This window comes from Gastrolobium bilobum, unplaced genomic scaffold, assembly GCF_033153095.1.
Source record: "Gastrolobium bilobum isolate Gb01-03AN ecotype WA unplaced genomic scaffold, APGP_CSIRO_Gbil_v1 utg4431, whole genome shotgun sequence".
NCBI classification, from domain to species: domain Eukaryota; kingdom Viridiplantae; phylum Streptophyta; class Magnoliopsida; order Fabales; family Fabaceae; genus Gastrolobium; species Gastrolobium bilobum.
This window is the reverse complement of record NW_026899844.1, coordinates 296,880-318,655: the sequence shown is the minus strand read 5'-3', so window position 1 is coordinate 318,655 and position 21,776 is coordinate 296,880. Positions and strand designations below refer to the sequence as shown.

The 21,776-nt window shown below is 32.9% G+C and overlaps 3 protein-coding genes across 3 annotated transcripts; 1 reads left to right on the top strand and 2 right to left on the bottom strand.

The window, feature by feature from the left end:
• Positions 1-26: 26 nt before the first annotated feature.
• Positions 27-14,155, bottom strand: LOC133293864 (bifunctional 3-dehydroquinate dehydratase/shikimate dehydrogenase, chloroplastic-like). The gene is made up of 11 exons (XM_061492487.1): positions 14,136-14,155; positions 13,354-13,589; positions 9,284-9,389; positions 3,537-3,755; positions 3,054-3,403; positions 2,810-2,873; positions 2,606-2,711; positions 2,368-2,511; positions 1,250-1,398; positions 798-960; positions 27-76 (listed from the first exon to the last, which is right to left on the bottom strand). Exons 1-11 carry the CDS (start codon positions 14,148-14,150, stop codon positions 33-35), a joined length of 1,596 nt encoding a protein of 531 aa, XP_061348471.1. The 5' UTR covers positions 14,151-14,155; the 3' UTR covers positions 27-32.
• LOC133293865 (uncharacterized) lies at positions 8,180-9,067 on the top strand. Its single transcript, XM_061492488.1, has 2 exons — positions 8,180-8,449; positions 8,767-9,067. Exons 1-2 carry the CDS (start codon positions 8,400-8,402, stop codon positions 9,020-9,022), a joined length of 306 nt encoding a protein of 101 aa, XP_061348472.1. The 5' UTR covers positions 8,180-8,399; the 3' UTR covers positions 9,023-9,067.
• Positions 14,156-16,957: 2,802 nt separating the features above from the next.
• LOC133293890 (bifunctional 3-dehydroquinate dehydratase/shikimate dehydrogenase, chloroplastic-like) lies at positions 16,958-21,673 on the bottom strand. Its single transcript, XM_061492513.1, has 10 exons — positions 21,459-21,673; positions 21,182-21,287; positions 20,474-20,698; positions 19,930-20,270; positions 19,348-19,411; positions 18,555-18,663; positions 18,016-18,165; positions 17,603-17,751; positions 17,364-17,526; positions 16,958-17,085 (listed from the first exon to the last, which is right to left on the bottom strand). Exons 1-10 carry the CDS (start codon positions 21,671-21,673, stop codon positions 17,042-17,044), a joined length of 1,566 nt encoding a protein of 521 aa, XP_061348497.1. The 3' UTR covers positions 16,958-17,041.
• Between the last annotated feature and the right edge of the window lie 103 nt (positions 21,674-21,776).

Sequence of the window (21,776 nt, the reverse complement as noted above, 5' to 3'; positions counted from 1 at the left end):
TTTGATGTGTGAGTATCAAAGCAAATTTGCAATTATGCATGTTTCTCCATCAGTTGTCTAAATAAATCTTCAGGTGCTGGAATTGAAGATAAAAATAAAGTCATGTAAATACTGAATAGCAAGGGAAAATGAGAAACTCAAAGGGTATATATACGGGGTTAACTTTTTCTACGATTACTTTAGATAAATTATCTGTCGCGCGCGATTTCAACTATGTCTTACCGATAAGACATAGATGAGATAATAAAGTTTTTTTTTCTCCCCAGACATTGTCGGCTGATGTGACAAAAAAAAAACAATTTTACCACTATAACTGTGTCTGGTAAGCTCCAGAAAAAGTTATCTAAAGTAAATTTAGAAACTTTTTTGCTATATATATATATATATGGGAAGGATCCACTCACAAATTTTTTTTACAAATTACACTAAATATGACCAGTCATACACTCTTGATTAAAGTATGACTGGTACTTATTGTAGTTTGTAAATAAAAAGTTTGTAATAATATTATATATATTATATATATATATATATATATATATATATATATATATATATATAGGGTTAGGATCATTTTACACCAGTGTAAGTTACACTCTTAATCTTGTCCACTGATCCCATTTATATCTAAGAGCTCAAATTTTTTAGTAATGTGAGCCATTGGATACAAGTGGATCAATGGTCAAGATTAAGTGTAAGACTTCTAACTCTTACACCTAAGAATATCCTGCCATATATATATATATATATATATATATATATATCCTTGTTGGCTAGTTTAGTTTGTTTCATGTTACCAGGTAAGCCGGTGAAGTTTTTGTACTGCTCAAAGCCTTGGCGGATCAACATCTCTGTCCCGTATACAATAGCAGCTCCGGTTTCTTTTGCATCTCGCAATAGCCTGGTGTCTTTGGGTGTGTAAATAGCATCAAACACTAAGCAATAATGCTTCAAAGCATGCTGCAGATCAACAATTGAATTCCTCACAATATAAAAGACGTGAATTTGATTAATGCCAAATTTAATACGCATGAAAACACATGTATTTGCAGGAAAGAGTATAAATTATACAGCGTGCCATAGACTGCCGTGGAATGTGGTAGATATTATTTGAGTAAGAGGAAAATGGACATGGGAAAAACTTAAATTAAAATCAATTATTAATACTTGCTATTTTGGTTTCTCTCAAATTTTTACCTACTCAAATTGGCATCATGGAGAAGGATATTAACCGAGATGGGGTGCAAACCTTTGGTACGGGGGTTTGATCAATATTAGGCTTCATTCCTACAGATGTTGTATTTGCAAGCACCATCCCTTCTTCTGGGTGGAAATTTTCCACTTCACTCAGAGTCATAGCCTTTCCACCAACTTTGTCAGCTAATTCTTTAGCACGTTCTGCAGTAAGTAGACATCACTTTATGGAGCATATCTTTGGTATCACAAAGTAAATACTTCTTTACTAAAAATAAATAATAGAACTTAAAGTAACAATAACCATAAAAGAATGGATACAATGAATTAAGTCGTTTACATTATTTTTTTCTTCTAAATTTAGTTCAAGATATTTAAGAATGGATACAATGTACTTAATCGAATCTTCACTATTTACTACGAGAGTATTAAAGATATTTTTCACTTTGTGATTCGAGTCTCCGAGTTATCACAAGTATATCAATTTCCAGCTCATTGATTATTTTGCTCTTATTTTGAATTATTTTTATCATTTTGCCCTCTTCCTAAACTACATTCCCATTGGTCATTCTTTTTAAATTATATATCAATATGTCTCTATTTAATCAAAGTTTGATCGACACTAGTCCTTGCTAAATCATTTACTCGAAAGTCATTTACTCGAGCAAGTGTCGATTGATACTTTGATCAAATAAAGACAAATTGATATGTAATTTATAAAGAGAGACAAATTGATATATAATTTATGAAGAAGGATAAATTAGTGAATTTCTTTTAAAATAGGGACAAAATAGTTGATCAACCACAATTTTCCTCTATTCTTGGCAATAAAAAAAAAGTCAAATGTTATATGTATGCACCTAACATTGTTTTCAAGGCAAATTTTCTTAGGGAAAAGCTAATATCATGTTACTGTAAAATCTTGTTTTCTCCTACTCTTAGATTGTTTTCCGTGCTAGCTTTTTTGTTTATTTTTTTTTCTAATATTTGATGGGCCCTACAAAAACATGTCTCTATGACATGATGTATTCATTTTGCTGTTACATAACATTCACGAAACCCATTTTCTTAAGTCTGCCAATAATGATTTTTGAGGAGCATTCAACTCAACAGTCAACGCCACAATAGGTTTCATGTTATCTTACAATGTGGAACTACATGCTAATGTATTACCAAACGTGCGGTTAGCAACTACAACTCTTGCCCCTTTCTGTGCAGCACCATAAGCAAGTGATTTCCCAGCACCACCAGCTCCTAGTACAACAAACAACTTGCCAGCCAAAGGTGATCCAAGTGCTGGTATTGCACCATCCAAACCTGTAAAAGTGAAGAAAATCAAATAACCATTGAGTTGAGAATTTTATTTTTTTAAAATCTGATTTTACATTAGTTGTGGAAGTCAATTAAGAACCTCGTAATCCATCCTCAATGGCAGTGATAGCTCCGATGTAATCAGTATTAAAAGCTATTAACTTTCCATCGGGTCTCCTAACAACGTTATTGATAGCTCCTATTTTCTGTAAGAATTGAAAAAATCATTTATCAGGTAACATCTTATTTCTGTGCTGATACATTTAACTAGCACTTTCTATTTTAAGAGGATAATGACCAGTACCTTGGCAATAGGATCAACCTCATCCATGCATTTAATTGCAACCTCCTTATGAGGAATTGTGCAACTGCATTTTATAATTTAAGTTATATTATTACTAAACTTCATGACTAAAACCATGTAAAAACAATTGAATTTTTTGTTGAATTAAATTTTATTTGACACTTTTTTTTCCAAAAGACTGAAGAGAGGACAAAGGAAGAAAAGAAGTAAAAATATGTAGCATCGAATCAGAGAGATAGAGAACCTGCATCCAGAGGCAAAGTCAGGGGATGAGTAAGTATTGAAAAACTTGTCCACATCATCCACCAAAAAGTGCATATAAACTGCATTTAGCCCAACTAACTTGAAGGCTGCATTGAACAAAAGAGGACTCTTACTGTGACCCACTGGCTTTCCTATAATTCCATATACTTTAGTATCAGGCCTTATAAGCCTGAAATTGTACAGTTCTAGCAAATCTTTTACTGTTGTTTGTCCAGGAGCTGAGATAGCATCCGCATCTAGTGCACCATATGTGAGATAACAACCAAATTTGGGACTTAGTAACCGAGAAATTGTACCCCTCTCTCCCAGTGCAATTCCTATTGTTGGGATCTGCCACTTGTCATGTGCACATATATATATATATAGAGGCAGTAATCAGAAACAAGATATCAAACTAAAGTCCAAGAAATGCAACATAGTTTCAGGCTGCAATACGGATGTAATGTTATTATGCATAACTTACCTGTGAATGTACAGTGATTTGGAAAATACGTGCACAATCTGTAATGTCCAATGCAGTGGTCACTATCTTCACAATGTCGGCTCCGGCGGCTTGTATTCTTGCTACCAGATTGCCAATGGCCTCAGATGACGGAGTATCGTAAAAATTGTGTGAAGATACTATCACCTTAAAATTATCGGGCTTCTTTCCATATAGGGAACTATTGAAGTCATGAGCAACCTATATGCAAGGGTAGATACACATTAAAATTGTAACATCTTGCATAATATCTATTTTATACACGTGGATAATCTTTGGTATCTATATTTTTCGTAATATATGGATGATCTTTGACTTTACATAACCTTCTATGTACAATGTAACCATCCCAACAATGAGGAACAGTGACCATTTTGTCACGCTTGGCAAAATTCTTTTCCAAACTGCCACGTCAACAATAAATTTTGCCAAAATGTCACGCGGCATATTTCGCTACACTGTGTAGCGAAATATGTTTGCAAGTAATTCGCTACACAGTGTAGCAAAATATGTCATGTCAGATTGCACAGTCAGCAAAAATAACACGTGTCAAGCAGGCCGAAATTCGCTACACTGTGTAGCGAATTACTCTTGAATTCTGCCTGCTTGACAATGTCATTTTTTGCTAATTGTGTGTCCTGACATGACATATTTCGCTACACTGTGTAGCGAATTACTTGCAAACATATTTCGCTACACAGTGTAGCGAAATATGTCGCGTGGCATTTTGGCAAAATTTACTGTTGACGTGGCAGTCTGGTAAATTTTTTTGCCAAGTGTGACAAAATGATCACTCTTCCCAATAATGATGTATTGAAGTATAATTACTTCTATATTTATGTTTAGAGAGTCCCATCTAAGAAATGACTTCTGTATAGAAAATTTCATGATTTGTGGAATAAGAATTTTGGTTATATTCTCATACTTTTCTCTCTCTATTTCTCTTCCTTCATTTTATAACATGTTATCAACACGATTTTGTTTATACAATAACTAACAAAGGAAGGCTTTTTTCTCTACATTAATAAAGCAAACATGAATCTCTATCAACCAAGTCTTTAAAGTGATCAAGTTGAACGATCTCTGTAATATGTCCTTAAAGGATATCCTTCAAGTATTATGACTAATGAATCTAAAATATTAAATGATATTGTTCCTTGATAGAAATAAACCAACTTCAAAGTGACACCTCAGAAGAGATCAATGATATTTCATTAATACATTAACAACTTCAAATCTCTAGAAAAGTAATGCTAAAGTAGTTCCTATACCCAAAAATTACAAGATCTCATTAAAATCTAGAAATGTGAGGGGGGAAATATGAAGTTATTAATTATGTATATGTAATTGCTTCTAAAAATAATCATTATAAAAGAATGTTGACATCAAATGATTGACCAAAAAATAAAAAGAAACAATAAAAATTACGTTGGATTCATTAGGCCAGTATAAAGTATAGTCATTAAAACACCTAAAGATATCAAACACAAACAAATAAAGAAAAAGGGATAAATTAAATGAAAATCGTGAAATATATATTATCAAAGGCATATTCCCTTACTTTTGCATTCTTTTTATTAGTTTGGTCTTGAAAGACTTGCAATACATCTAATGAATATAGTGACAACATACTCCATGGTTCATTGGGTAATAACTTTGAAAATCCTTGAAGGACAACAAATGTGTACTGGGAGGCCCTTTTTTGGCCCAATATCAAAACCTGCATCTAGAACCTTCTAAAGGGTTCCCCCATCAACATAGGATTCCCTTCCCCCTATTTTTGCATTGTTGCCCCTGTACATAGATAGTGGGTTCAGCATGCCTAGTCTGAAAAAGCTAGGCTGACTAGGTGACAACTCTGGACATTCTCTCTCTCATGCTTGACAGAGACATCTCTCCCTAAATATCCCCTCACACATGAAAAAGGGGATCTTCTTCTCTATTCTCCAAGAGAACTATTACTCTGCCTTTATGCAAAGTCATTCTAACCATTCACACACGCTCCCACTTGGTGCACGTACATGGGAAGCTTTTACAAAGCCTTGGTCCATACCATGACTGTTGAAAGTACCCCTAGATTGACATATTACACTCTCGAAGGGTACATCTATGAACCCCCACCGGTTCAAAGTGCAACATATGGATGATGTTATTTATGGATCATTATATAACGCTATCAACATGAAAGTCCGTGAAGGATTAAAAAATGCCTGAAGTGTATTACTCAACCTCAAGAGATGTATTCCATAAAATTAAAGAGTATTTAAAAATATCTCCATTCATCTATATGTTTTTATCAATAGTTACTACTATTGCAATGTATGATTTAACTATCAATGAGAGTCCTGAAGAAATTGAGAAAAATACAAAAATATTTAATGAACTTGAAATGAAATAATCAGGAATTTGCTTCGGAAGAGCCTAGTGTTGTGCTAGATCCCAAAAAGTATGTTACCCTTGAAGCGATATAAACCCATGCAAAGATTTTTAACCCCTAGAATACTGAGAATTTCATTAAATATTATAAAGAGATTTGGTATCAGAATGAAATCATCGTTGGTAATGTTTTTTATATTCACAGTTACTTATAAAATTATGGTAGATGGACATGAGCCAAAATCTATTATTGAATGTTGTCAAAGATAATATTGGCCTAAGTGAAAGATTATGGTATTGGTATGCAATGAGTACACAAGATGAAAGGTTAATTAACTCCAGCAGTAGCTATATGACTCAACTGAGGATGAGTTACTACGAATGATGATCTATATTCTTTTTCTTTTAATGAGGTATTATCATTCAATGCATGATGACACTACTAAAAAAGCCTTTTTTTCGACGAAAAAATTCCCTCGAAAATGGTTAAAATTCAGTCGAAAATAAAATTTTTGACGGAATTATCGACGGAAATGTAGTCGTGGTGTATATCTTCGTTGGTAATGATTTTTTCGACGGAATTAGCGATTCCGTCGAAAATTGTCGACAGACATTATTTCCGTAAAAAATGAATGAAATTTCGTCAAAAAATCTGGTAATAATTTGCGACGGAAAATGAATGAAATTTCGTCGAAAATTTTCGACGAAAAATGAATTAAATTTCGTCAAAAAATGTTGTAACAATTTTCGACGGAAAATAAATTCCGTTGAAAATTTTCAACGAAAATGTATGAAATTTCGTCGAAAACTATTCTATCAATTTTTGACGAAATTGATTTTCCATCGAATTTTTTTATCTCTCTCTACAAAATTAATATCAATTTATGTTTTGCACCTGATAAACAAAAATAATTAAAGTTAATAACATATCAAAATGAAATAATCTTAATATAATTATGTGTACAAAAGTCTCTGCTATAGACTAATGAAAAGAGTCTTATAAATATAAAAATCTCTGCTATATACTGATCGAAAGAATGTTATATGTAAAAATGTCCAAGACTATAATGAATATTAAGGAGGGAGATCTATACGCACTTCACTCTTTCCCCTAACAAAGTTTTTGTGCCATCGGGTTTTTCTTAAAAAGATTTTAGTGTGGCAGTCGAATAGGTGTATGACAAAATGTGAATATCCAAGCAAGAATGTCATGAAATTATTAAGTGGATGTTTCACCTTCTAACCTAATGTCTTCCCCTATTTTCTCCTCTTTTTCTTTACATTAAATGATGTTATCATCAGGGGAGTAAAGTATGTGTTGCACTATTTTTTCCTTCACCAAGGTTTTGTTCTATGAGATTTTCCTAGTAAGTTTTTAAATGAGTCTGTCTCTAATAGCGTTACTAGAAATATATAAAAAATTTCCTTCATTAGGATTTTTTCCAAAAGATTTTTTCTTGTAAGGTTTAACGAGGTTGTTATCTAAATGAACTTTCAAGTGGAGTGTTATGAAATTATTAATAAAGTATATCCGTATATCAATTGATATTAGGCGAAATATGTTATCTATGAATATTGTATTCTTTTACATTTGCTAAGTTTCTATTCCACTGGATTTTTCTTAACAACGCTTTAACAAGATATATTTATAGTATATAGCCATCCAAAGGGGAATGATGCTCTCATGGTGACCATCTCAGAATGAGCTCAAACTTGGTTGGGCTCTCGGAATCTGCCTTCTGAGAAAGAATCATCTTTTTACGATGAGCACTAGTGTTTTTTGGGCTTTTAGGGTCAATTTTATAGAGTTTTTAAATATTTTTTATTTATCTTTTTTATTTTCATAGGGACAATTTCATAATTTTTATTATTTTGCTTTTCGTTGCCTATTTAAGGGCATTGTGAACCCTAATTTATTTGGTTATTTTTATTAAATAAATATTATATTGAGAGTTGTGGCTACTCTAAATTGTAGTTCATTTTTTTAGTCAATTTAGTATAACAACTAGGATTCAGAGTAGTCGCAACTCTTAATATAATCTTTATTGAATAAAAAAACAAAATAAATTAGGGTTCACAAGAATCACAATGCCCCTTAAATAGGCAACGAAAAGTCAAATAATTGAAATTATGAAATTGTACATACAGAAATAAAAAGATAAAAATTAAGTAAGAAATACTTAAAAACTCTATAAAAATGACACTAGCCCAAAAAACATTGGTGCTCATTGCAAAGGATTAGCCTTGACCATAAGGCCAATTCCAAGGGCTTGATCAAGTTTGAGCCCATTCTAATACGGTCACCTCAGGTGCATCAGGCAGGGGCAGATTTAGGAGGACTAGTGCCGCCGCCCTGCTCCCCTAAAACTTGAAAAAAAATTCGAGGTTGTCTCCTTCAGCTTCTTCCTCTTCTCTTCGTTGGTGGCGCAAGGGTTGAGGTCCGCGCTCAACTTGCTCAACAACAAGGACATGGATGAGGCTTTCAGGGCACACACAAATATCAAGGCTCTTAGTCTTAGGTTTGGAATGTTGGGACTGTCTCGGATTTCCTTTTCTTGATGGTTTCTATGGTTAATGTTATTAAGATTCGCTTGGGGATATGTTGTCATATGGTAGTAAATATGCTACTCATGTTGTTGCCGCCATGGTTGTCTTGGTTACAAATGCTCTTCAGTCTTTTGGTTTATATTTCCACTACTATCTATGCTTTTACCCATTGAAATTAAAAAAAAATAGCCAAAAATGTTTTATTTAGTTTTGCAAGTTTGTGTTTCAATGAGATAATGGTTGTTTTTTTATGGTTTTGTGATGGATCTTTTGTTCTATATGCTTGTAGAGAAGTATTTGCCCAAATTGGCGTTGAGAAAATTTTCACCACTCTTGTAGTAAACACTATTGTACTAAAATTAGAAAGATATGAACCCAAATCAGAGAGCATTGATTTGGAGAGGCTTGAAGCTCTTGTTGATGCGGAAAATATTGGCTCTCAAAGAGTGTTGGAGAAGCATAGGTGGGCATACGGGGGAATAACTTTCCCCCTTCCTCCGTATAAATTCATGGCTCCGCCACTGGCATCAGTGAGTGTTGTATAATTACATCCCTTATTGATATTTAGAGTCTTATATAAAAACATGATTCCATGTATGAAAAATTTGATAATTCATGAAATAAGAATTTTGATGATATTTTCATATTTTCCTTCCTCTAATTTTCTCTCTTCATTTTATAACATAATAAACCAACTTGTATGTATAAAAAAAATAAAAAAAAATAAACCAACTTGTAAAATTATTAGAGATAGTTGATCCCCATATCCTACTAATGGTGGGAAATGATTCTTATTAAATAGCTACCTGAAGTTCAACATCAATATAATCAGCTCCCAGTTCCATTGCTAGTCGAAGTGCATTCTGTCTCTTGGCTTCATCTCCTTCATATTGACCCCCTTCCCATAACGGTCTGAAAAAGAGCATACACTTGTAGATTCATCGTAACTAAAGTGATATAATGCATGAAGTAATATTTTTTAAAAGTTTAAAATTATTGTAAAACATGCAAACTGTGTGGATGACTATCATATATAATTGGATATTAAAGGTTCATGACTAAGCGTTTATGTTATAATCTTTGATTGAAGCTTGCTGCAAATATTTTATGCATAAAATTTTAAGCTATTAAAGCAGAATTTTGTGTCAAAAAAATGGCTCAACTACACTTATAATGGCTCAAGGAGATTGAAGCTTTTAGGTTGACGGGCTTGATTTTATTCATTAGAGCTTATAAAAGATTTCGGCAAAAGAAATATTTGCCAAATATTTTTTATTTTACGAGAGAATGGAATATGTACAAAAAAAAAGTGAAAAGAAATATCTTTAATCATCAGATAAGGAGGAACAGTGAAATTTAACTATGTACTGCAGTACTGTATCTAAAAAAATTAGAAATTTATTGATGCACTTACAGTTGGTTCATTGCTCATAGCACAACTATTGATTCAAGAAATCCGGAGTCAAACAGAATTATGGCCCAATAAGTATGATCCAATTATTAAAAGAAATAGTAATTTGAAATATAACCCATTACGATCAAATCCAAGACCAAATGAAGTAACAGATATGATTATTATTTGTTTGGCAAGAAAAGGAAAGCAACACATTTGACATGATTTAAGATTTAAGATTTAGGACGTGTTTTGAATGATTTAATTATAATTATCTAATTATTTTTAAAAGTTAATTACCCTTATATTTATTTTAGGAATTTTCCTTATTTTTAGGATTTTAAATTTTAAATTTTGAATTTTGGATCAATTTGTAATTAATCTATAGAAGGGTGCTTATGACCCTTATTTGAGTTGAATTTTGTTATTTTGTTAATAGAAGTTGAGAATCAGAGGGTTACTCTTTTATAAAATTCTAAATTTCCGTTTAGCCACTTTTTTATGCTCTTTCGGCATCATTTGGTGTCAGAGCACTAGGTTGTCTTCAACCAATGGCTGAACAAAATCATAGAGGTCGTCGATGGCGAAGTCGTGAAGGCAAGGGACATGGATTCATTCCTAAAGAAAACAGACAACCGAGTCAGATGAGTGTTATATAAAATGAAGAGCTTGGAAGACAAATCCAAGATTTGAAGCGACAACTTGAGCAACATTGAACAATAAAATCCAAGTTTTTAAGCGACTACTTGTGCAGGCGCAGAGAAAGAAAATTCAAGATTTATAGTGATAACTTATGGAGGCGCAGAGCATGAAAATCCAAGATTTGGAGCAGCGACTTGCGCGAACAAAGTGAGGCATTCAATCCGAAGAAGGAATGAAATTAGAGGAAACATTTGATGACGAAGAAGATGATGTCAATCCATTTGGGGATTCTAAACCAAGGACGAAATTGGAAAGTATAACTGGAGACCAATCCACCTTTCAAGATATCGATGCAACTCAACATTCCTAACTTCGATGTCTATGATCATAACACAGTTTTTGATAATTATGCGATTTATGATGATTTTTCCATTTATGATAATTATCCATTTTATGAAGAAAATTCATTTTATGATGATAATTCAATCAATGAAAAATCTGATGGATAATTTGAAGATCTAATAGAGAAAGAATTATTAATTGAGTTTTACCTGAAGAGATTGATATCAGTGAAAATGAAAAATATTCGAGGACGAATCTTTTCCAAGTAGGGGAGAATGATATGCACTCACAATTGACCCATTGCGCATGACACAACCATTGATTCAAGAAGCCCAAAGCCAACCAAAATTATGGCCTAATAAGTATGGCCCAATTGCTAAAAGAAAGAGTAATTTAAGATATAACACATTATGATCAAATCCAAGACCAAATGAAGCAACATATATGATTATGATTTGTTTGACAAGAAAATGAAAGCAACACATTTGACATGATTTGAGATCTAAGATTTTATATGTGTTTTGAATGATTTAACTGTAATTATCTATTTATTTTTAGAAGTTAATTACCATTATATTTATTTTAGAAATTTTTCTTTTTTTTAGATTTTGAATTTTGGATCAATTTGTAATTAGTCTATAAAAAGGTGCTTATGACCTTTATTGTAAGAGTTGAATTTTGTTAATAGAAGTTGAGAACCGAAGAGTTACTCTTTTATGAAATCCTAAATTTTTGTTTAGTCATTTTTCTATACGCTTTCGTCATCATTTATAGTTGCATTATCCAAAAAAAAAAAAAATTATAGTTACATGTCGTAGAGTGCAGGAGTATCTTTACGTGATTTGTTAGTATTTTATAGAGTAAACTATGAGTCAATGAATTTATAAACTATCAATCAATAAGGGTGTGCATGACAACCTTCCCGAAATCAATTTTTTTAATTTCTGTTCCCGGGAAAATAAATGGATAGAAAACTCGTTTTGTGAAACCGGTTTACTTTTTTGTTCCTGTGATGAACTGGATTAATTTTTGTGCTCAGAAACAAAAAAAGAATCAAAAAATTTATATTTTTTTGTTTCTGGGCACAAAATGAGAAACATTTGTCTCTCTCAATCACTCTTCACCACTACTATCACCTCCACCAACCACAACCATCATCGCAGCCACTACCGTCACCACCACCACCACCACTACCATCACCACGCCACCGCCACCTCGCCACCACTATCATCATCACCACCACCATCACCAACCACCACTACCATCGTCGCAGCCATTGTCATAGCCACCGCTACCAACTACCACCACCATTGTTGTAGCCACTGCCTTCGCCACCACACCATGCCACCACTAGCACTGCCAGGCCATCACCATCACTACCGCCACTACCACGCATCACCACCACCACCATTGCCATCAATATTGTCGTCACCACCACCACAATCATGCCACCACTATCGCCACCATTACTGCCATCACCACCACCACTACCACCGCTACCGCCACCACCACCATTACCACGCCACACCGTAGCTGCCATCGTCATCACCACCACCACAACATATGAAAAGGAAAGTGATGATTCGAAAAAATTTATGTTAATAGTAATTGTTTTTTATTATATTATTTGTTGTGTTATCAAACGCAATTCTCATTCTCAGAATAAAAATAAAATATGTTATTAAACACATATTTTTCTCATAAACTGTTCCAAGCCACAGAAATAGAAAAAAATTGTTTCTTTTCAGAAATAGTGCCAAGAAACAGAATAGTTACCTCACACATCCTAAAAGCTACTAAAGCATAATTTTGTGGCAAAAAGTAATAGCTCAACTACACAGGTTTAACTTTTAATAGTTTGTTTGGCCTTTTGTTCTTATTAGAGGAATTTCACAAATTTTGTGTGAAACTGGAAAAAATTTGTATGGTAAAAGATCCTTGCAAACTTTGGAAAAAAAGATGACACAAGGTAGCTAAAGTATAACTTTGTAAGAAGGGTAGAATAGTTATATTAATTATAAACTCTAACAACTTGAGTGGAAAAAAGCATAGAAGAGTAAATGATAAAATAAAAAATAAAAAATAAAAAAATATAATGGAATAAGTGATTCAAAGGCAAACCACATGGGGTGGGGGTATTTGAACTTTTCTCAATTAAAAATATTCTTACCTAATATTTCTAATCTTAATATATACCATTCATTTTTAATTCAGTCTGTATAATTTACAGAGTTATAACTCCAATAGACAATCTTATAACAGCAACATATGTCGAGGACCAAATTGAAAACAATTATACATAGAGAGACTAATTTTCTTAAAATAAAATAAAATAAACAATTATTACATTGAAAATGAGGGTAACATTAACATGTGACCAAAATATATTTTAACGTATAAAAAAATTTGAAAAACAAAACTTGCAAATACGAGGTATATGGTTAAAAGTGAATGTACATAGATATAAAACTGTCTTAACTAGGAGGTTATGTCCCCTACCTGTAAGTGACAATAGTGGGTAAAGGACTGTGCTTTATGAGAGTTTCAAGATCGGGTCTTGCGTTAAAGCTTCTCAAACAATCAAGCCGGATCTCAACGAGGTCAGCGCCAATTTCCTTGGCCCTTCGCATCTCAATCAGCATCTGTGTGATTGTGGTTCCAAGAAGCGGTGTGCATACAAGTGTAGGACTGTTTCCAACTCCACTGGCACCCTTTTGTGGATTGGAGGAGTCCAACTAATTCACATTTATAACATGCACTCCCATTAATGTAACGAAAGATTTGATTTAAGACTATGTAAACTTTTAAACATGTTCATCATAACTACTTGAATGCTAGTACAAGCTAGACAAAAAAAAAAAAAGAACACAAATTAATTTGTATGTGGCAATGTTCGATACGTGATCTTTCGATCATAAAAGGAATAATTTTATCACTACAGTTAATTATATATATCAAAAATTAAAAAAAAATCTCAAAATTGAATCAAGTGAGAAACAACTGCGGATGAGAAAAATCTTATGAGAGTTTAGATTCAAACCCTTGTTCAGTTACCCCTATTTGAATTCGTAACCTTTTTAATTAAAAACAAAACAACTTATCATTGCAGTTAGTTATATTTATTAAAATTAAATAAACGTCAAAATTGACTAAGTGGGGGACAATGATGCCAAATTGTGTCAAATGAACTTACGAGTTTGATCTCCATTGACATTATTAAAATCAAAGTTGAATCTATTTTTTAAATTAAAAGACAAAAGGATGAAAAGAGAAGAGATTACCGAAAGGCTTCCCATACTGAAAGAGTATCCAGCTAGGTAGTACTAGTGTGTTGAGTGGTTCTCTTAGAACCTACCTAGATCAGCTATAGAAGATATTCCAAGTTGGTGCAAGGAGTTGGCTTGGGTGTAAATATAAAAAGAGAGCACTGGTTTGGTTGATCCACAGCACATCGAGTACCAACGGGTGTTCACGAGAATATCTTGTTGACTCGTCGTTCCAAACCTGCTTGACTATTTCGTTGACAAACTCGTGCCCTGCATTTGACAACCAGAGTTAATTAGGACGGAACTCTAAGAGGGTGTTTGGTAGGCAGATAGAAATCTTGGAAAAGTGGAGTAGCTAAAATATGTTTATTATGTTTAGTACGAGTTGCACTTAAAAATTACTAGTATATTATTTTTTCCGTGAAAATCGTTTTCAACTAGACTATGGCAAAATAAAAATGTCATTTGAACCATTGTATTGTTCTAATCCCATGAACAGAGAAACACTTTTTATAATTTGTAGACAAAAATGTCCTGAAAAGTCTATTTTTCGGTACAACTTGTATGAAACACGATAGATACCCTAAAAAATTGTGTGGCCTTAAACACCATAGCATAGTTTCAATATTTTAACATAATAGTTAATTTCATAATGTTACTGTACATTTTCATCAATATTTTACTATCAACTAAATATAATATTAATAAAAATAATCCAACTTTTTCAAAAAAAAAAATTTACATCCCAAACATCTTTTTATAATTTATTCGGACAAAAAAAAAATTCATCATATTCCAAGATTTTTTCAATAATAAAAAATTTCTCTTATTCCAAATACTATGGAGTTTGTGAATAATACAGTAACTACTTTTATTTAATGCAGTGTGTACTCTGATATTAATTCATTAAAGTGAGTTTTCAAAAGCTACCGAACTTTTGGGAGGGTTTTTAATGCAATACCAACGATGCTCTCAGACTTTTCATAAAACGGAAAATGTCTTAGACTTATCGACCTAAAAATATATGTCAAACACTTTTTACATGCAAATATTCGATTTTCACGGAGAATTTCTTTTCAGCTTTAGAGGACGAGAATTCATCTTCCAAGAAACATAATCGCCATTAAATAAGGGAATTAAGCCCATACAACATATGGACTCAATGGTGAAAGTTCTTCGATTCCAAGGCTTCATTAGAACGTCTAGATTTTTTTGTGGTTCCACCTTCCATGCTGCCCTTTGTGTTAGTAAAAAAATAAAAATAAAAAATTGCTTTCTTTTTAAAGAAGTGCTATTTTTTTCTTTTGATATAATTATTAACATTGATAAGACTCACATAATTAGGGAAGTTTATACAATCTAGAGGTGATTATTTGAATTAAAAACATGTTTTTAATCTGTATAGATAAAACAAAATTATTACTGTTGAACGACAATATTTAGTGGTGATGAACTGACACTATTAAGTGTTTTTAAATTCTATTTCTCAAAAAAAAAAAATTAATTTTAGGGTTTGGTATTTGTCCTTTTAAAGGATATAGAATTGTATTCTTTTAAGTGAAAGAAAGAAATACAAAATGAGAATCATGGGAGGAGAAAATGAGTTATTTTTTTAATTTAAATTTTAAATAAAAAATACTAGTTTAACTAAAATGACCATCCTTTAAAAGAACAAATATTTTTTCCTTAATTTTAATGGTATTGCGTGAACACTTTTTCAAAATTCAAGAATGTTTATGCCTGATAAATAATGTAACTCTTTCAGTTTGATATAAGCCTTTTAAGTTGTAAGTATATACCAAATAGTAACTCTTAATAAAAACAAATCAATATTTCAAGAATTTGGGAAGTTGATAACTCCATTTTTAGTCATATTCATTAGTTACAAATCACTCTAATGCGTTTTCTCAACAAAAATAATCAAAATCTTTGCCAAACACTTTTTTTAAAAAATTTATGATCTTAATAATTAATGCTTTTAGGGAGAGATTATACTTATTATCTCTTTTTTTACTACCTCTTATTATCAAATCTTAATCGTTAGTTTCTGTCAATCTAACGGTTATAATTTATTGGAAATTAATAAGCATGACCTAATAAATTACAATCGTTAGATTGAAGGAAATCAACGGTTAATATTTAGTACTAAGAGATAATAAGAAAAAGAAGGAATAACTATAACATCCCCATATTTTTAATGCACTTTTTGAAAAGCATTAGTCACAAAAATTATAGACAATTATTTTTTAGCATTCATTTATTACTGATTATATTATTTTCGCCACTTTTTACCTTTTCGGTTTGGTCTTAACAATAGACTTCGTTTTATTTTTCTTCTTCTTTAATATTGTTGAACTTTGAACAAAAATTTTTTTAGGTCTGAACAAAACAATAAACTTTTTTGGGGGTTAATAAAATCAAACACAAAAAACTTTCGAAAAGCACATAATTTCCAAATGGGCCCGCAGCCAGCACCCTATGAATGCTCACTATCTGATTTACGAAGAAGTGCTTCTTGGGGTCTGACGTTCTATACTCGGTTTCACAAAAATATTTCAAACCACGTAAGATCAGAGCGAAGGCCCAGAGAAACTAAGCAACTACGAGACCCAAGTTGACAACATCCCATTCCTAAGACCACAAAATAAATTAAACAATGCCTTTCAGAGGCATCCCTTATAAATGTTGCCTATTATTTCCACTTTTTTTTTTTTATTGCATTATAGTTGCAGTCGCAACTAAGAATAAGGTTCTTAATATATATATATGTATATATATATATATATATATATATATATATATATATATATATATATATATATATATATATATATATATTACGAGAGATGTGATGTATATGAAATTCTTGATAGTTGCAGCCTCCATCAAGTGGCATGATCAATTATATGTAAGCGTCACCATCAAAATTTGGATAAAACAATTTCCCGCATAAATTCTTCAGGTGCTGCACAAAGAGAAAACCACCATGAATGAAAACTATTTAAGGTACCTTGGTTGCGTTGCTACAGGGCAACCAATATACTGAAAGAAATTTATTTCTGAATTGACCAAGAAAAACAAGTTGTATTTGCTCATGTTTTTAATTAAACATATTAAGTGAGCATAAGTACATTAAACAATAAGTACATGTTTGCAAAATTAGTTGAATTAAAAATGCCATATCCTCTTTTAATGTAACAAATTAACTCTTAACATGAAAGGAGAAAATCAATAAGATGGTACCTTGTAGACCTGTGAATAAATTGAACTGAGCAGTAGCCTGCCTTAAGAACATTTCTACCCCACTTACGGTTATTGCACCCGCAGCATTTGCTTCTTTCAATAATCTGGTTCTTCGAGGTGTATACACAGCGTCAAACACTAACCGGTAATCTCCCAAAGTGGCCTTTAAGAAGAGAACAGCAATAACAATTAAACTCACGTCAAGCATTCTCTTTTTATTTAAATAAAGAGTGTAGAACCTCTGCCACTGAAATTCTATCTGTATTGGGATGCATCCCTATAGGTGTTGCATTTGCAAGAATTGCCCCTTTCTCTGGCTGAAACTTGACCAAGTCTTTGTAAGGATGAGCTTCACCGAACACAGCACTAGCAAGAGATTTTGCTCTCTCTTTTTGTACAAAAATAAGAGAGTAAGGTGACATATATACTTAATAAAGCCTATATGTCTATAGCAGTTTGTGTAACAATAAAATTCATGTATATAACCATAACATGCTGCATCAAGGTATACAAACTTCATTTATCAATATCATGCAGATCGAATTAAGGGTGCTTTTAGGGGAAGAAAATTGCATGATGTGACATTGTGACTCCAACATGAAAATGAACTAAAGTGAAATTAAAATTAACATGATATGCCTATATTTTATACCAAAATCAATGTCAAAAATGACTACACGAGCTCCTCTGCTTTTAGCTCCAAATGCCAGTGCTTTCCCAGCACCACCGGCACCAACAAGTACAAACAATCGCCCAGCAAGGGGTGAACCCAAAGATGCTCCACCATCATTGCAACCATGCTCTGATAATTGGTTCATGGGAATCAGTATTAGTTAAATTCATTTCAATTGTAATTTGAGCTTGCTAAAAAAGAAGGCCTTGATCAAAGAATATTTTCATTGAAATCACAAGAAAGAGAATAAGTCAGTGTCCTTCCGTAACAAGTAAAAGTGAAACATGCTCAATAACTACTGTTAAAGATGGAAAGCAATCTTGGGTCTGCATCTAACAATTCAAGTTTTAAAGAAAGTTTGTCCTTGATATTTTGGCCAAGTGATAAGGATTTTGACCTTTCACCTTTAGGCATATTCACCTAAAAGAAGCTAAAGCTTTTAGGATAGTTTGTTTTTCACAAATACATTTGATAAGTTCAAGGAAATTTTAATAAAAATAGTATTGGAGGAATATTACCTATGAGTGCATCCTCAATTGCAGTAATTGAAGCCTCACAATCTGTATTATAACCAACAAGCTTCCCATCTCTAGGTCTCCTTATAATAGTATTGACAGCTCCTATAGACTGGTGTAGAATGACATGGAAGAACAACCATGTATTAAATCCATTTTAATAGATTGTCATCAAGCAACAACATGCCATACTGCACTGATTCCCCTTAAAATCATTTTGGACAGATTAATGTTCCTTCAAAATAACTTCAGTTGCAGATGGTCAAAGAAAGATATTATGTTCAATTCTTAGAGAAAAAATATACAAAAATACAAACTTATTAAGAAGACACACTTAGCTAGATAGCTTACGGAAAAACATCTTCTAGTCATATTTATATCACCACCAAAACATATGTTTACATAATCATGTTATCAAATTAGGAATAATTCATTAATTCCATCTAAGAAAATTTTCTGTTGACTTTAATAAGCCATAACAAACAGGAAGGGTTACCAAGACAAGAAGCAAGAAAAAGATCCATAAACAGTGTAGAAAATAATTAAAGTTCAGCACGTCAGCCAAAAGTGATTTAAGCTTAAGTTTTCTTAAATTTATATCTTAAAGGAGAGGAGAGGAGAGGAGAGGTGGGCGAGCAGTGATAAAACTGCTCTTTTGTTACTGAAAAGTTACGGATACTGAGAAGAACTATTATGAAAGTACAGACCGAGCAATAATGCTGGTAATAAATAACAACTATGGAATATGGCTGAATTTTTACATTATCTTAAATGTTACATGGAAGAATAAGCCAACCTGGGCGAGTGGATGGACTTCATCGCAAAACCTTATAACTTCTTCCTTATATGGAATCCCAACACTACAGTACAAAAGAAAGAAGTAGATGAGAAATTTCCAAAGAAGAAAGAAATACGAACAGTTAAATGGTTGATGTGATAACAAAAAAATTAAAATGACATGGGGGGAGGAAATGTATCTGCTTAAGTTATTGTCTCAGAAGAGATTCATCCAAACCACAAAAACAAAATAGGAGCAGGACGAACAAAAGCTAGCTCAAAGGGTGATAGTGTCCCCTCACACGAGAGCCCTTTAGGCTAGAAGTGTGGATATTGCACGGACCCTTTGTGCTTTAATTTTAATTCCACTTTAAAGTGGGGGACGGTGAAGATCGAACTTGTGACTTTGTAGTCACTCAAGCTCTGATATCATGTAAAGAACCTTGGGATACACCACCCCAAAAGCTAGCTCAAAAGATGAGAGTGCCCAACGCCTTATAAAAGCCACATTAGTTGCCCACACAATCAACGTGAGACTATATATCTCAACAAAATATGACTCACAACTTTCAAGTAGATTAATTGCTAATGCGTGACATACCTAAAACCAGCAAAATCAGGGCTTGCATAGGTGTTAAAGAACTCTTTAAGATTATCAACAAACATAGGGACATAGATTCCATTATAGTTTACATGTCTGAAGGATGGATTATGCAATATAGGGCCCTTGCTGTGGCTAACTGGTTTTGAGATGAGCCCAAAAACTTTAGTATCCGCATTTACATGCTCCAATTTATAGGCTTCTCGGAGACTGTCCAGAGAAGGCAGACCCGGGATTTGATTTCCAGCCAAAGATCCATACACGAAAAACCCACCAAATTTTGGACATAGAAGCTGGCTTATCAATCCCCTTTCTCCAACAGAATAAGCAATTAGTGGTGCCTGCAAATTGTGACCAAAGCAGGTGTTCCATTAGTGTTTGTCACATTTCCAAATTTTTATATTAGAAACTATGCTTCTCCCTTCAAAATCATTTCCCTACTGAATGTCCAAACTTTGCCAACCCTTTTTTCTTCCTTCACCAGGTCCTCAGACCTCCTTTGAACCAATAAATAAGTTGAAAAAAAAAAAAAAAAAACTCATGCCTGACAATAAGGAAGCAAGCTAAATATTCTTGTAATTTCTGTTATATCAGCTGCATGTGTGACAAGTTTGATGATACATGCTCCAGTAGCTATTATTTTGACAATAAGTTGAAGGAGTTCTTCTTTCGGAGGAGTGATGCCATCCACACAGCAGGAAACAATTATTTTGACAGGACTATTATGATTTCTCTTATGTCCCACCATGGTCTTAAAACGAGAAGCAGCCTGAACAACCAACCATAGAATGTAACTAAAGGAGATTTACATAATAATAAAAAATATTATATACACAGTTTAAGTGTTAAATGTTGACAACCCTGTGAAATACCACTCTCTGCATGCCAGGGTCAATCTAAAAAAGCATCTTTTGTTGGTTCTCAATCTCAAATAGGACCTATCATGTTGACACATTTTCTTTATTTTATTAGCTAACAAATGATAAACATTTGTAGAGTAGAAGCAATCCATCACATTACTAGTGCCATAGAAAACTGATATACCATGGGGGAAGGATCCGTTTATCATTTTTTTTGAAGTATGACCGGTCATACTTAATGTAGTTTGTAAGAGTTTGTAAACAAAAAAATTTGTAAATATAACATTTGCCAATTAGTTTAAACTATGAAAGTGGAGGGGAAAAAGTAAGCAATGAACAAAGCGGCACTTTCTCCAAGAAACTAAAAAATGTCAAGTGCTAAAAGAATATACCTTCATCTCAACATCTATGAAATCAGCCCCCAATTCCAGAGCTAGCTGTAATGCTTCCAACCGCATGTTCTCGTCGCCGTCATATAAACCACCTTCCCATTTTGGCCTTTTAAAAAAATGCAAAGAATAAAGATAATTGACCCTTTAATACGACTCTCACAAATCACAACTTGTAAAGCCTTGTGTCACATACATATATAATACGTATACATTTTTGCCAAATTAGGAAGAGTAAGATTTAATAGCTAAAGAAACAACAGGGCATGAGATGTATCACCGATAAACAATAAGCACAGGGAGGAGCTTATTTGTGAGGATGATTTGAAGGTCACGGCTAGGCTTGAAGTTGGTGATAAGGTCGAGCCTAACCTCCACTATATCAGCACCTTGTGCCTTTGCCTGATACATGTCACTCACAATCTGCTCAACAGATTGGCTTGTGAGTGAAGCACAAACCATAATAGTTTGATTGGAAACTTCTTCAGTACCCATTTTGGAATGAAAGAACTATTGAAGAGAAGTGAGAAGAGTAATAACGTCACTCAGGTGTGACCATTGCATATTAAGAGGCAAAAGTTGTAGTTGGTAGTAAGTC

What these genes read in the sequence shown, in the direction of transcription:
- LOC133293864 (XM_061492487.1), bottom strand. An exon ending in AGGTTGATCCTATTGCCAAG is followed by an intron (nt 2,712 to 2,809) that starts GTACTGGTCATT and finishes CAATTCTTACAG; the next exon opens with AAAATAGGAGCTATCAATAA. An exon ending in CATTGAGGATGGATTACGAG is followed by an intron (nt 2,512 to 2,605) that starts GTTCTTAATTGA and finishes TCACTTTTACAG; the next exon opens with GTTTGGATGGTGCAATACCA.
- LOC133293865 (XM_061492488.1), top strand. Translation starts at nt 8,400, where the DNA reads ATGGATGAGGCTTTCAGGGCACACACAAATATCAAGGCTCTTAGTCTT. An exon ending in ATCAAGGCTCTTAGTCTTAG is followed by an intron (nt 8,450 to 8,766) that starts GTTTGGAATGTT and finishes ATATGCTTGTAG; the next exon opens with AGAAGTATTTGCCCAAATTG.
- LOC133293890 (XM_061492513.1), bottom strand. Translation starts at nt 21,673, where the DNA reads ATGGGTACTGAAGAAGTTTCCAATCAAACTATTATGGTTTGTGCTTCA. An exon ending in TCATAGATGTTGAGATGAAG is followed by an intron (nt 20,699 to 21,181) that starts GTATATTCTTTT and finishes TTGGTTGTTCAG; the next exon opens with GCTGCTTCTCGTTTTAAGAC. An exon ending in AATTGAGGATGCACTCATAG is followed by an intron (nt 18,166 to 18,554) that starts GTAATATTCCTC and finishes ACCAATTATCAG; the next exon opens with AGCATGGTTGCAATGATGGT.